This window comes from Artemia franciscana, chromosome 13 (assembly GCF_032884065.1).
Source record: "Artemia franciscana chromosome 13, ASM3288406v1, whole genome shotgun sequence".
NCBI lineage: Eukaryota > Metazoa > Arthropoda > Branchiopoda > Anostraca > Artemiidae > Artemia > Artemia franciscana.
This window is the reverse complement of record NC_088875.1, coordinates 19353871-19366529: the sequence shown is the minus strand read 5'-3', so window position 1 is coordinate 19366529 and position 12659 is coordinate 19353871. Positions and strand designations below refer to the sequence as shown.

At 33.9% G+C, this 12659-nt stretch overlaps 1 protein-coding gene across 2 annotated transcripts in view; it reads left to right on the top strand.

Moving 5' to 3' along the window:
• The window catches only part of LOC136034618 (tectonin beta-propeller repeat-containing protein-like), a 93205-nt gene that overhangs the window by 51763 nt on the left and 28783 nt on the right, over positions 1–12659 (top strand). For both annotated transcript variants that reach the window (XM_065715904.1, XM_065715905.1), the window contains exons 11-12: positions 2959–3056; positions 10390–10529. In XM_065715904.1, the coding sequence (XP_065571976.1) occupies positions 2959–3056; positions 10390–10529 (238 nt within the window). The remainder of the gene's footprint in view (positions 1–2958; positions 3057–10389; positions 10530–12659) is intronic.

Genomic DNA, 12659 nt, shown 5'->3' with positions numbered 1-12659 from the left:
CATTATCTCAATTCCCCAAGCGAGTCAAATTTTAAACTTGGTTTTAAAGTAAAAGAGAATCATATCTTAGGTTTCTATTTATGATGGAAATATATCCATTGATTGGACTTTTGTAAATTTTCTGGTGCATCTCAAACCAATTTTCTTACGTGACCTTTTTTTTATGTTCTCTAAAAATGATTTCGATCCTGTCTAAGTTATCACTACTTATACCTTTGCGGACTTTTGTAATACATGTCCAGTTTTGTTTATGTTGTTTGAATTGCAATGTTGAATTGAGCTTTTGTTTCAACTGACTTATTATTGGAGCCTACGTATTTTGCAATAGGAGAACACATATTACATTTTGTGGAAATTTAAATTTGTGAGCTTCTGACGAAAGTAGAATGATACTGTACTGGGCCTCCTTAAGTCTTCGTACTTTAATTCTTTTGAAAATGACTTTGAAGTTCATTATTATAGACAATGTTCATTGTGTAAATAACAAAAGGCACGCACAAAGAGTTACATTTTGGAGAGGGAAGCTCATCACATATCCTGAAAATAGATGAGCTATACAGGAAATATGGGGAAACTTGAAGGATTCTAGACGTTTTGTAAAAGGTTCAGCTCGAAAGAAGCCCCCACATTCGTCCTTGTATAGTATTATATGAAGATGCGATAATAAATATGTTAATTTAGTTACTTAGATTGCTTACTTTAAGCCGGCGTATGATGGAGAATGTCTAGGATGGCTTTCTCTAAAAATGTTACAACATTTTTGTTTATAATTTATTTTTCTTTAATGTGAATTGGCGCTTCAATAATATTTTTAGTGGATATTTACGTCGATTCATAAGGTTCCAAACCCCTACTAATTGTCGATAACAGTATCGCTCTCCAAATCAGTTTGCATCCATTCAGTCATTGCTGATCTAAGTTATTTTGATTGTTAATGTTTTTTTTTTTCTTTTTTAATGTTATGTGTCGCTTCAATAATATTGGTGCTAAACGCCTGGATCTATTTAAAGGATTTCAAAGCCCACTGATTTTTGATAACAGTATCTTGCTCCCAATTAGGTAGCATCAATTCAGTCAGTGTTCATCTAAGTTATTTTGATTTCTTAATGTTTTTTTTTTCTTTTTTCTTTTTTTAGTGTGATATGCCGCTTCAATAATATTAATGTTAAACGAATGGAGCTATTCATAGAATTCCAAACCCCACTGATTATTGATAACAATATCATGCTCACAATTAGGTAGCATCAATTCAGTCAGTGTTGATCTAAGTTTTTTTTTTTTTTTTTTTTTTTTTTTTTTTTTTTTTTTTTTTTTTTTTTTTTTTTTTTAGTGTGATTTGCCGCTTCAATAATATTGATATTAAATGCATGGATTTATTCATAGGATTCCAAATCCCACTGATTGCTGATAAAAAATATCATGCTCCCAATCAGGTAGCATCATTTCAGTCAGTATTGATCTAAGTTATTTTGTTATTCTTAATTTTTCTTTTTTTAATCTGATGTGCCGCGTCAATAATATTGGCGTTAAACGCACGGATCTGTTCATAGGACCCCAAACTCCTCTGCTTTTTGATAACAATATCATGCTCCCATATATAATCCATATTATGGCGATGCCATATTATAATCTTGTTGCTGATTCTTGTTTATTTTGAAGTTTTTATCTCATCGCTAACCCTCGCGAACTGTAGATAAAGTATATTGTTGATGCATCACACTCAATTTGACTAAGAATCGGTATGAAAGTCATATCGCAAATGGGACTGTGAGGATCAATCGGCATCGAGAAAAATTTTGGTGTCCTCCAAATATGTGATGTATTGTTGGCCAAATATCTAACTTAAAATGAACATAAATAACTTTGAATCAAGAATCAAAACATAAAAACAAACAGAAATCACAGTGAACAATAAATTCAAACTTAAGACAAAAATAAATTCCTGCAAATAAGTTTTCTGTAACCGTCCCTATGACCCCCCCCCCTAAAGAATAGTGTTTAATTTGCCCTTTTTAAAAAATCAAATAGGGTGCTTTGACTGAAAGGTTTGTTTGGAAAGTCGAGTCTTCCAATCATTTGAAAGGAAATGATCTATAAAGAATTGAAATATATAAATTAAGTGATATTCTAGCACATTAAGGCCCTCAATTGTGTATTTACATAAAAAAAAGAAAAAAAAAGAAATCTAATCAATATACTAATCAGGTTTCCAGGGAAAAACAATCTCGTTGCAAAAACGTTTGTGGCAATTAATTTAGTTTTACTACTTTAAGGGTTTTAACTACTTTAGTTTTACTACAATTAATTTAGTTTTCTACTTTAACCTCGTCATTGCTTGCTTCCTTTGAAATCCGTTGCTTTCACGTGTATGGATCAGGAAAACGGAAATAACCTAACTAGACTTCATTAAAAAGTCATTTCATTAAAATTTCATTAGAAAGTTTATAAAGCTCTACGTTCATTTGCTCTAAGCAACACATTATCCTAATAAGTAGACTAGACGCATTGAAATTCGCTGTTTGATAGAATATTGTTCAGTCTGAATACGATCTCCCGCTATGGCTAAAAAGCAGGATCATCACACTTGCTTTTAGGATATTACGTTAACTAACCTGTCTTTTAGCACCTATACGTACCTGGTTCTATTTCTTTTGTTTCAATTAATATTATACTTTAGAATTTGGCCAATTCAAAAAGAAAATTGGCAAAAACAAAAATAGATTACCTTGTACAATGAACAGGGAAGCGTGAAAGTCTCGAAACTTGTACGGGAGGGGTTGGTCCTCCTCTTAGTTAAACCACAGCTGGTAGAAAAAACAGCTCATCCAAGTATTGATTCAAGTTTGGATTGTCTTAATTAACATCATTATCCTGAATGAGGCTCATAATATTAATGTTAGTTGCCAGCTCTGATATTTCTTCAAATCTCTGTTATTTACGCAAATTGTGTTTCCCCAGTTTGCCGCCTATCTCATCATCTTATTGGAAACTTTGACACTAGAGGGATTTATGCTGTCACTAGTAGGAATGCTCTGCTCTTATCTTCAGCTGTGCAGGTAATTTGTTGATATTGCTTTTTTTTTAATTAAAATTAGCTTTGTCATTTTTTGCCTTTATGTTTTTAATATCGTTGCTTGTGTAAAGCCTTCCGTTTTGCGAGCTTTGGACTAGAATTTGAGACAACGAAATTTAAGAAGACAAAGTATTCTTAGTTTAAGAAAACGGGCGCTTTCTTTTACTGAAGTAGATTGACTTTATCATGTTTTTGTCCCTATATTTTTAATACCGTTGCTACTGTAGAGCCTCCCGTTTTTGCGAATACGAGCCTAGTATTTTTATATGAATATTATAATAGTAATATTTTGCCACCCACTAAAAATGCGAACAGAATACATAATAACCAGGAAATGAAATTCCCAAGACCATTTGAATGTTATAATATTTGTTCTGATTAACTATTAATTTTTGCTCATCCAATAGAAATTATGTCCCATTTGCAAACAAATAAATTTATTTCTCTCCGGTTGTTTGCATTAATACCTGTCTTTTTTTTTTTTTTTTTTTTTTCATATTTGAAAAATGTGTTTGTGGCATGCTACCACACATGTCTATCACATAGTTTAGCTTGGTATCATGGATACAGTGATGCCAATTGGGGAAGTCAACTAGCATACACCCCTCCTCATTTTCCATATTTTCACTGAAAAAAATTTTCCCCGCCCTAGATTTTGAAAAATATTTTTTGTCCCCCTCCTCCGCCAGCATTTTCGTAAATTGCCGGCTCTGCAGGTAGGGATTATAATGTGTTGAAGACGCTTAATATCACGCTCCTCGCGTGCACACCTAGTGTGTATGAAAATTTCAACTTTGAAGAGAAGGAAGAAAACGATTTTATGACTTTAGTACATAGGTCGTAAAATTATGTACGGAAAAACCAGGATGTGTTTTTAATTAAGTCGTTTAAGCCCGATTGAAAAGAGAATATGATTTCTGGAGAATTTTTACGCTATATTTAGAAGTTGTCCTGCGGTGACGCAGTGGGTTTGACCTTAGCTTGGTAATACGGGACCCAGAGATCGAATCATGCTGCAGCAATGCACTGCAGGACCGACGCAAGGACCTTAGTAGTCAAGAAGCGTCGTTAATCTGATACAATACAATATATTTAGAAGTATTTCTTACATTTAAACAAAAACCCATGTTTTTCTTTCAAGGAATGTCTCTTTAATTAAACTTCAAGGATTTTTTTTTATTTCATTATTTGGTTGATGTAATTGGAAATTTTGTGTATACTTAAACAAACTAAATTCCGCTCAGAATGTGGGAAAGACCTTAACACAAGAACTCTGTTATGCTTTACTAACTTAATATGATAACATAAGGCTGTGATACCTTAGTATTTCACACTCGGATTACCATATTTTTCTTTATAAGAGGCATTGTAATTTCCTTAAAAGGAATTTACTTACGTTCTGTTTCTTTTTGTTTGTATGTAGTTTTCTGTTTTACATATTTGTTTTCTTTTAAATCAAACTTTGTACCACACATATAATTACCCATTCTTCTTAATATGTTCAGAACCATGCGTCATTGACGTTTTAAAGTGGTTAACCAACATAGAATGAAGTTTACATTTTAAGACCAGTTTGTAAACACACTTGCTACTAAGGTACTGTACTTATTTTTAGATGCAAACTTTGAAGCTATATTCTAATGATGCTCATTTTCAGTAAAGGTTAATTAAATATATCCTCTTATAGGCTAGTTCTGAAATTAGGCTTTGTATATTGTATTCCCGCTCCTACCTTACCTGAGCTCATCCCACTATATTAACAGTTCAAGCGCATCAATTGTAGTTGAAACCAAAAATTGACTAGTTCGGTAAATTCAAGGATCTCCGTTGTTTCTTAGAAAGAAAAAAGAACGCAACTCTAAAAGATGTAACGAAATTTTGAAGTAAAAGCTATCGAAGTGACCTATTTTCAGATGTCGGCTGTGCAATCCCAGTATAGCGTATATGAACTTTCAAAATTGCACAGAAGAGCCTCGGCAATTTTTGTGAAGGCCAAATTTACCATGCTTCAAAAAAAGTATAATGAATAGTACTTTCAGATCGGCTTTTCGTGTTGATTCGTGTTCAGCTATTTGTTTTGCAAAAGCTTGGCCAGATTCCCAAGTCAATGGAATTTTCTGTATATGCACTGTTTCAGAAGTGCGGTGTAGAAAATACTCTGCAAATGCGCTGTTTTACACCATATGAAATATGATACGAAACCTCGATTTCCCTATTTTCTTCATATGTTAGTTTTACCCCCTGTTATTTCTAATTTTTATAAATGATTTATGTAGAGCTTTTAATATGATTTCGTATGATCTTGACATTGGATGTGACGGGGAAAAAGTAATTGTTCCCAGCTTTGCGGATGACACTCATATAACTGTGGCTGCACGAACAGGAATTCAGCTGTTGAGTCGTATTAGTTCTTGTCTGGAGTTTGTACAAAATTGGATGAAGCTTAATAAGTTAAATTTGAATTATAGTAAATCTTGCTTTTTATTGTATGGTAGGAGCTCAAATTATTACCCTTGGATAGACAGACTTAATATTGCTGATATGAGTATTTTAAGAATAAGTTGTACAAAATATCTAGGAGTTTTAATTGATGAATGTCTCAGCTTTAGAGAACATATAGATTATATTAGTCTTAAACTCGCTAGGAATGTTGGCATTTTAAGAAAGTTGCAGTATATTTTCCCAAGAGATATTTTAAGAACTATATATTATTCCTTAATTCATCCTTATCTGCTATATTGTTGCAATGTTTGGGGTAGTACATTTCCTTCTCATCTCCATCGTGTTCGAGTTTTGCAGAATAAAGCGCTTCGAGTGTTATATGGTGTAGGTTTTAAAGACTCGGTACAAAAGAGGTATATAGAATGCAAAATCTTGCCTTTAGCAGGACTTGTTATTTTTTATCGAAGCCTGTTTATATATAAATATTTTCAAAATTGTTTACCAATATGTTTTAAAAGTATGTTTGAATTAGGAAGTGATATTCATACACATTCTACGAGACAGTCCGATATAATTCGTCGTCCGCTTGCTATTACCCGTAGATCTCAATTCTCTATTCGGCATCTAGGACCCCATGCATGGAATTGTTTACCTACGACTTTGAGAAACATGGATAGTTTTTTTGAATTTCGGCGGGAATTAAAGCTATTTTGCCTTAATATTTATGGTTTTGATAGTTGAGTGGACCTCAAGTGGAGCCAAGATGTTGGTTTTTATTTTGGCGATACTGGTAAAGTGGTTTTAGTTTCTTTTTGTTTTGTCTCTTTTGAAGTGTAAATCCGTTTCGATTGAAATACAGGGTAATTGATTTTTTCTTCTTCTTTCTTTTCCTTTTCTTTTCTTTTTATTTTTTCTTCTTTTTCGTATTGTTTTATTTGTATGTGTATTCGGGTTGTAGGCCCAAACAAGCTTTGCTTCGGGCCATTTACTTGTTTTGTTTTGTTATTTATATTAATAAACCCATCTTTCTCTCAAAAAAAAAAAAAAACCAGGTCTGAACTTAAGTAGCACTCAGACATTTCTTGTCAAAATATCTTTCTACTTGGGCTATTGCAGAAACCAGCTTTCTACAGAAATATTTGCAATGTTGAATTTCCTGTAGGAACTTATGCCTCTAGCACTGGCCTTTCAAGGTGGCAAGGGGGCGTTCACTTTGAATTTCTCTTTCAAAAAGTCACGCCCTATATAGGGATCGACTAAATTCGTTTTTACCTTCACTGGTTTTGGTTCTCTTTCAAAGCGATGTTCAACTATATTGTGAAAGTCTCAGGAAAACTTCTGAGTTTCTTTGTCACTTCTGTGGACTTTGGAATTCGTCCCTCAGATAACTGTTTTGTCCTAGCGATTGTTTTGTAGCCTTTTGATTGGTCCGTTGGATTTGATTGAACTTGAAATATGAAATATCAAACAAACTTCAAGGCTGAACTGCGAATTACGCAACCATAGATTGATGCAACAACTCTGTGTATATCCATCGACTTAGTGCAAAAGTTACTTAAGAAGTCATCTTTAATTTAAAATTAAACAAAAAAAATTAAATAATAATAAAAATTAAAAAAGTTTTTTTAACTGCAAGTAAGAAGTGATACTAAAAACTAAAACGAATTGAAATTATTTCGTATATGAAAGGGGTTGTCACCTCCGCAGCGCCCCGCTCTTTACGCTAAGGTTTAACTCTGTCACAACTCTACTTTTTAAAACAATAAAAAACCTTAGCGTAAAGAGCGAGGCGTTGCGGAGGGGACGCTAAATATCTTTCTCGTAATTTTGATCGGACTATTTTGATAAGAAAAGGGGCGGGGGAGGAGGCCTAGTTGCCCTCTAATTTTAGTTAATTAAAAATGCAACTAGATTTTTTTATTTTTTCTCCGAACGTTTTTGTTACTAATAAACATACGTACCTTACGAATTAACTTACGTAACGAACTTCCATTTTTGTGTGTTTTTATTACGTATATGAGGGGGTTTGCCCCCTCGTTAGTACCTCGCTCTTTACACTAAAGCTTGAACTTTATCCCAAATCCTTAAGAATGACCCCTGTATCACAAAGGTCGTAGAATAAATGTTGAAATCACTAAAATACTTTAGCGTAAAGAGCAAGGTATTGTGGAGGAGACAAATCCCCTTATATACGTAATATTTTATGTTCTTTTTTAGTTTTAATGCCACTCATTACTTCCAAGTGAAAAAAATTATTTATTTTCTCATTTGTTTTTTTTAGTAATGCTGAAAAATCCTGCTTCATGGAAATTCTCTTCCCTCATGATAAATTCCTCCATGGAAAGTTCCTCCCACGTAACCCCCTCCTCCCGACCCACTCCCACCCCAGCGCGAAAAATTTCACCTGAAAATATCTGTATACTTCGTAATAACCATTACTACATGTAAACATGGTCAAAGTTTCTAACTTGCAACCCCTCCCCCGGGGACTCTGGGGGATTAAGTCATCCCCAAAGAAATAGTTAATAGGTTTCCGACTAAGCTGAACAGAATGGCTATCTCAGAAATTTTGATCCGGTGACTCTGGGGAAAAATTGCGCGTGGGAGGGAGCCTAGGTGCCCTCCAACTTTTTGGTCACTTAAAAAGGGAACTAGAACTTCTAATTTCTGTTAGAATGAACCCTCTTGCGACATTCTAGGACCACTGGGTCGATACTATCACCCTTAGGAAAAAAACAAATAAAAACACACCCATGATCTCTCTTCTGGCAAAAAAAAAGCAAAATACAAAATTCCACATTTTGTAGATAGGAGCTTAAAACTAATTTATTAATAATGCCTTATTTATTAATAATACTTGAAACTTATATATTAATACCAGACTACCGGCTCGTTCTCTGATACGCTGAATCTAATGGTGTGATTTTCGTTAAGTTTTATGACTATTAGAGGGTGTTTTTTCCTATTTTCAAAAATAAGGCAAATTTTCTCAGGCTTGTAACTTTTGATGGGTAAGACTAAACTTGATGAAACTTGTATATCCAAAATCAGAATCAAAATGTAATTCTTTTGATGTAACTAATCGTATCAAAATTCCGTTTTTTAGAGTTTTGGTTACTATTGAGCCGGGTCGCTCCTTACTACACAGTTTGTTACCACGAACTGTTTGATAGACAAAAAGTTCAGATATAGTGTTTTTGGGTTGGATAGCCAATTTATCAAAGATAATTAGAAAGGTCAAAATAGTCTGAACAGCATATCCAAATACGATTGTAGAAAGTGCAATATACTGGAAACAATTGTAGAAACCTCATCCGGAACAATATTCTATTTGTGGGAGTCGAAGAATGGCTACGAAGGCCCTCCAGCTTACAGACAAATATGTATGAATAATGGTACATATTATGAGTGTTATTTTTATAATAAAAACAATTATTTTTATAATACATGACACTTTAAAGAGGCTAGAGGCTCCCAAAAGATGCTGACTTGGGTACTGAACCCCATCCAAAAGCTCCTAAATCATGGCTGACGGAACAGTGTCCCTTTTGGTCTATCATGAATCACTTCAGTAACTTTCAAACTAGCTTTTTCTAACTGTCCTACCCATCAAAAGTTACGAGCCTGAGAGTGTTTGTCTTATTTTCGAAAAAGGGGGAAACACCCCCTAAAAGTCATAGAATCTTAATAAAAATAACACTATCAGGTTCAGCATATGAGAGAACTCAACTGTAGAGTTTCAAGCTCCTATCTGCAAAAAAGGATGCCTTTTTTTCCAGGGGTGATTGTATCGACCCAGTGGTCCTAGGACGTCGCGAGAAGGCTCATTCGAACGGAAATTAAATGTTCTAGTGCGCTTTTCAAGTAACAAAAAAAAGTCGGAGGTTAACTAGGTCACCTCCCACGCTCATTTTTCCCAAAGTCGCCGGATCAAAATTTTGAGATAAATTTAAATTTTGAGATTTTGTTCAGCATAGTCGAAAAATCTAATAACAATGTCTTTGATGATACTTAACCCCCAACAGTCCTCGGGGGAAGGGCTGCAAGTTATGAGCTTCGCCCATTGCTTACATATAGTATTAGCTATTGGGAAGTATACAGACGTTTTCAAGAGTGATGTTTTCTGTGTGATGGGAGGGGGTCGGTGGGAGATGGTTACGCGGGAGAATCTTTCTATGGAGGAATTTTTGTTGGGAGAAGAGAATTTCCATGAAGGGGGGGGGGGGCTGGATTTCCCAGCATTATTTAAAGACAATCAGAAATTAAATAAAAAAAACAAGTTTTTTTAAAGAGCAAAATTAAAATTTAAAGTGAACAGGAATTATTACGTATATGAGGGGGTTCGCTTTAGCGCAAAGAGCGAGGTATTGACGAGGGAATGAACTCCTTCATATACGTAATAATTTTGTTCGTTTTAAGTTTTAATGTTTCTTCTTACTTTCAGTTGAAAAAACTTGTTTTTTTTTATATAATTAATAAATAAAACAATGAGCCAATATGTCTGGCTGAGCCCATCATTTATTCTGAGCATTAAAAGCCATTACATGTTCAGGGCGAATTTTCCGTAATCGTGTCGTTTTGAGTTTCAATAGACTTGACCGAATCTAAGGACTTGATTTCCTTTTGTTCAATTTTTAACATATTTCTGTAATAAAATTCCCTTATTGGAGCAAAATATAAAAACTGGGATTTTTTGGATTTTCAGGTTTTTAGCGAAAATTTTCCTCTAGAAATTTGACCCCCTCCCTTCAATTGTATATATGGTGCAGTCATAGTCTATTTAAAGTCTTCCGTTGCGACAATCTCCCAAAAAGATTTGCTTTTTTCTATGTTTTTCGTATTCAAGTTAATAAAAGATGCTTTTGATTTTCTAGCCTAATGAAGATGAAGCAAGGATTGAAGATCTTTGTACATCCGCCTTATCTAGTCTTCCAGTTCAATGGAATTTAAAACATGGCTTTTATCCTGGGTCGACCATCAGTTTTATTGGTACAGTTCCTCCAGCTTCAACCAGGTACGGGTTTCTTTACCTTAAGAAAGATTAAAGAGAGCGTGCCAAGAATTTAGTGATGAATACAAAGTAAAAAAAAAAAAAACAAAAAAAAAAAAAAACAACAACACAGAGATCGTAATGGCGTTACCATGATTTGCAAGAAAATCCACTGTTATATGAAAGTCTATAAAACTAAGATGGTTGGATGTCCTAAATTTGAATTCGGCTCTGAACCTATTCAGCTTTTTTCTATTCCTTCATCTTTTACCTATTTCATTCCTATTTCTTTTGTATTCCTCTATCACTTTCAATATTTTTAGTAGCAAGAAATGCTACCAATTTTTCAATAAAAAGGACAGCAGTTTTTTTATTATTATAAATGGTAAAGGCAATATTGGCGTAATAAGAGTTGAAATCATAATTCACATGCCGCCTCTTTTAGACTGAAAGGTTGGCGAAAATGCAAGTTCACATAATCAGAAACGTAAAGAAAGTTTAACAAAGCTGAAATACCTTTGACAAAGTTTCAGCTTGTTTTGCTAGTAAAATATTATCCCTTTTTTATTTGACTTGCCACTTATTTATTATGGACGGAGAAAAAACGAGCGTAGCACAACCGGTAGCACAGCCAGTAGCACTTTTTTATCAAGATGCATAAATGAATATTTTTCATTTTTCTGGTTTTTAAGGTAACTCCTTTTGGCTTTTTATTCGTAAAACGTCGGGCTAAACCAGGACTTAGATAAAATTATTTTTTACACAGGCCATTTCTCTGGAAAAATCACCTGATCCTCATCTAAAGTTTCTTACCATTAACCTTTCAATTAATTCTCGTCCCTTTAACTGTTAAAAATCCGTAAATTTAACTGTTAACTAATTAGTATTATATTCTAGTGGATCTCAGGATGAAAGTTTAATAAATGATAAACATTTTAGAGATTGCTGCTTGCATTGTCGAATTGCAATGATTACATCTCAAATTCCAAATGAATTATGTCGCCTCTAAATTATTTGTCTTTCTTTACTGTTTTAATATTTGGTAAATGACGACTTATACTTACTTACGACACGACTGCCTGTCCATGGATTATTCTTTATGGTTGATTGTGTATGGCTATGCTGTTTGACCTATGTGATTGTATGGATGAGTAGGATTAAGGCCTCATTCAAATACTGATGTATATTAATTACTAATGTAGGAAAACAGTCTTCCTTTTCTCCTTCTGTCTTTTTTTTGTGTGTTTGTGCTGTTGCATTGGTGATTTCTTTTTTCATTATATATTTTGTATGTTATTATATACCGGGTGGGATTCATGCAGTGTATACGTTGCGTTAGTGTAATTGCGTTTGTTGTTGCGTTTTTTGCGTTTGATGTAAAACGTTACAGTATCTTTTGTCTTGGAGTTAGCTCGTACATTATAATTCATTTACGCTCAGCCTAAGATCGTAAATAGTCCAAATTGGTTTAAAAGACGTACTTAGAACAGTCCTTTTGTAAAGGTACAATTTATTGAGAAAAAATGATTAAAAAAGAAGGAAGTACCACAGCAAATCAATGAAGACTTTTTATTCCAAAGATTTTTAGCATTAAATATGGTTTTCAAGAGTTTGTGGTATGTTAAGGCTAAAACTGGATTTTAAACAAATTTCTGTATGTTTATGAGTCAAAGAAAAAGACAGAAAGGAGGAGGAAGAAGAAGGAGATAAAGAAATATAGATGGAGAGAGAGGGCTGAGAAAGAGGTTGGAAGGGAGAGGGGAAGAGTGAGAGAGAATGGGGAAGAGAGAGAGAGAGGCTAGAGAGATTGAGGAAGCGAGAGGAATATAGAGATGGTGAGGAGGGGGAGAGAGGTAGAGGTAGAAAGGAATAGGCCCCTACCCTGATTCTACTACTGCTTGAAGAATCTGAAATGACCATGGCCATGGCCGAGTTATAAAAATATTCTTATAGCTTTAGTACACGATTCGAATCACTGGAATTTGATCATAATTATTGTCAATTTTTTTTGTGTTTGTAATATCATCCTCTCTAACCTAGAGTGATTTGTAACATTGACTTATATGCGTGACAAGAGGAACTTGTAAAGTTGGCAATTGGAAAATAAAAGAATGAGATCTTGTCTTGCAGCATAGAAATTAATAGAATACCAAA